Source organism: Penaeus monodon, chromosome 4 (assembly GCF_015228065.2).
Source record: "Penaeus monodon isolate SGIC_2016 chromosome 4, NSTDA_Pmon_1, whole genome shotgun sequence".
In the NCBI taxonomy this organism is placed as follows: Eukaryota; Metazoa; Arthropoda; class Malacostraca; order Decapoda; family Penaeidae; genus Penaeus; species Penaeus monodon.
Window position 1 is genome coordinate 29,099,198 of NC_051389.1, and position 2,500 is coordinate 29,101,697.

General features: G+C 35.9%; 1 protein-coding gene across 1 annotated transcript in view; it reads left to right on the forward strand.

Moving 5' to 3' along the window:
• Nucleotides 1-2,500, forward strand: part of LOC119572523 — a 118,179-nt gene that overhangs the window by 103,559 nt on the left and 12,120 nt on the right. The window contains exon 18 of the mRNA XM_037919631.1: nucleotides 2,369-2,481. Within this exon, the coding sequence (XP_037775559.1) occupies nucleotides 2,369-2,481 (113 nt within the window). The remainder of the gene's footprint in view (nucleotides 1-2,368; nucleotides 2,482-2,500) is intronic.

Consider the following 2,500-nt stretch of genomic DNA (forward strand, 5'->3'; position numbering starts at 1 on the left):
AACAAACGGTATTGTTTCCCTTATAAATTTTTATTATTTTCCCTATTATAGATTACTTTAATAACCTCTTACGAAGAACGTACTATAAGGTAATTGGTCAGATGCATTATAAAGCTTAATTAACATTTAAGTGATACAACCTTATACTACCGTAATAACCCAATATCAGCTTTTTATGTTATTAAGTCAATATATAAATTATCTCATATATTACTAAAATAACTTCCTTTCTTTATATAATTTTGTTCCCCTATGTCCAGTAAGAGCAGATGAAGCTGTGAGATGGTTTGGTGGTTCTGCAGCCCATGTGTAATGGTTCAGGACTTCGCACGGCAGACATTGCTTGCTTTGGCAATTATTATATTATATTTTTCTATATTCGTTTATTTATATATCAATTACACATAATATATTTAGGAATAGAAATTTGAACAAATATATTGGTTTAATATTATATAATTTATATTATTATTAAATCCTGCAAGATTATCATATAATGAAATTACTAATGAAGCAATAATAAAGGCATATATATAACTAAAAAGATAAAAGAATCAACCGTATGAATAACAATTATAGTATGCTATTATGTTATAATAATCATATATATATAATAGTTAAAATTTGGGTGTCTTGTATTGAAGTTGTGTGTTGGTAGTAGGGAGTAATGACATGAGAGGTTGCTGTTGGCGGTATGGTAGGATGCGTGCGGGTGATGTGTTGCTTTGCAGCAAAAGATATGTGAAAGAATATTTATTTACAGATTTTTTGAGGTATAATGATAAATCATGTGTTTGAGAAAGTGAAGTCATAATCTTACCAGTATAGTTAGGAATGAATCATCAATTATGATGTCTATGCACAGTATAATCCGTATCGTATACAGTGAAATGAAAGTATATAGAATATAATGAGATAATAATGATGAATAATGTGAGAATTATAGAAGTTAATGATAGAGAATATTTATTATTAAATAGAAATATGTGTGTGTGTGTGAGAGTGTGTGTTGTGTGTGGTGTGTGTGTGTGTGTGTGGTGTGCGTGTGTGTAGTGTTGTGTGTGGTCGTGTGTTTGTGTGCTGGTGTGTGTGAGTGGTGTGAGTGTGTGTGTTGTGTTCAGTTGTCTTTGCGGTTTATGTGCATGGTTTGGAGTGTGGTGGCTGCTCGGTGTGTGGCTGTGTGTCCGTGCCTGTGTGTGTCGTGTGGGCGGATGATTGTGTCTGTAAGTGTAGAGTGATGGTAGGAGGTGTAGGTGTGGTGGGTGTGTGGGTGTGTGTTGTGGATGGGGGGGGTTGTGTGTGGGTGTGTGTGTGTGTGTGTGTGTGGTGTGTGTGTGTGTGTGTGTGTGTTGTGTGTGTGTGTGCGTGCGTGTGGTGTGTGCGTGTGTGTGTGATGCACGACTGTGAAATATTAAAAATGTCTTGCATGAGTGGAAAAAAACGTGTGTATGTTAACATCCTTAGATATGAGAAGCAAGTCTGCCAGATGTATTTAATTTTAATACTGTGATTGATGTAGGATTTCTTTATGAATACTTACTGTGAATTGTGCATTTTAGATTAATCTGTTCTAACTAAGTAGATTACGGAAAAAGAACGGTTTCAGCATTATAAGGAATGATATATTATTTTAATCTTCATGAAACCTTTTAAACATAAATGTGCAAAAGAGAAGCGTGAAGTGTAAATATGAATGTCGGCGCTGATGCCCTTTTCCCCGCCCCCGAACTAGTCATAAAGCGGTTCACAGCTTGGCTACACAGGTTCAGGATGCTAATTGGCCAACATGCAATCCACTCTGGATCCACAGTCGATTCACAATATGACTCGACCGTGGTGATTGTTTGTTGTTATTTTCGAAGTCAATGATGAGCAAAAGAAATATTTGCATTTTCATCCTTTTACTCTCATGTGAGGATCTTTAACAAGGATACGTATAACTTCAAATATATATCTCAATAAAATGGAACAACATGGAACGTCATGGTGAGAGCCGAACTCTTATGCAATATTGCATGTATTGCATGTCTTGTCATGACATTGGATGCATCACTTCAACGAATATGACAATGTCTTCTTTATAAACGTCAGCCAATGTTGTCAAGAGTCCGTGTTCACGTGACTTTTAATCTCTAATTTACGAATGAAAGTACACGAGAATAGGTTACACTTTGTCGACGTTTTATCTTATTTTGAATATAAACGACACCAGTTATCGCTCAGATATATAATTTCACTCCATTAGAACCATTCCTCGTACACATAAGTTCTTGTAAATAAAGTATTTCGAATCACATTATGTTTCCATCCGAGATCAATAAACGTAGGTAATATAATATTCATTTTTGAACCAGCCCATATGTTACAGACATATTCGTCCCTGGATGTAGTGTGCATGAACCCTGGTAGTAATGATAGCACAATGTCACAGTGCAGGTCCGGGATGCTCCAATTAAGCACGGCTTCCGCACCCAAGGCTTTGTGCTTCACCACACGCAGT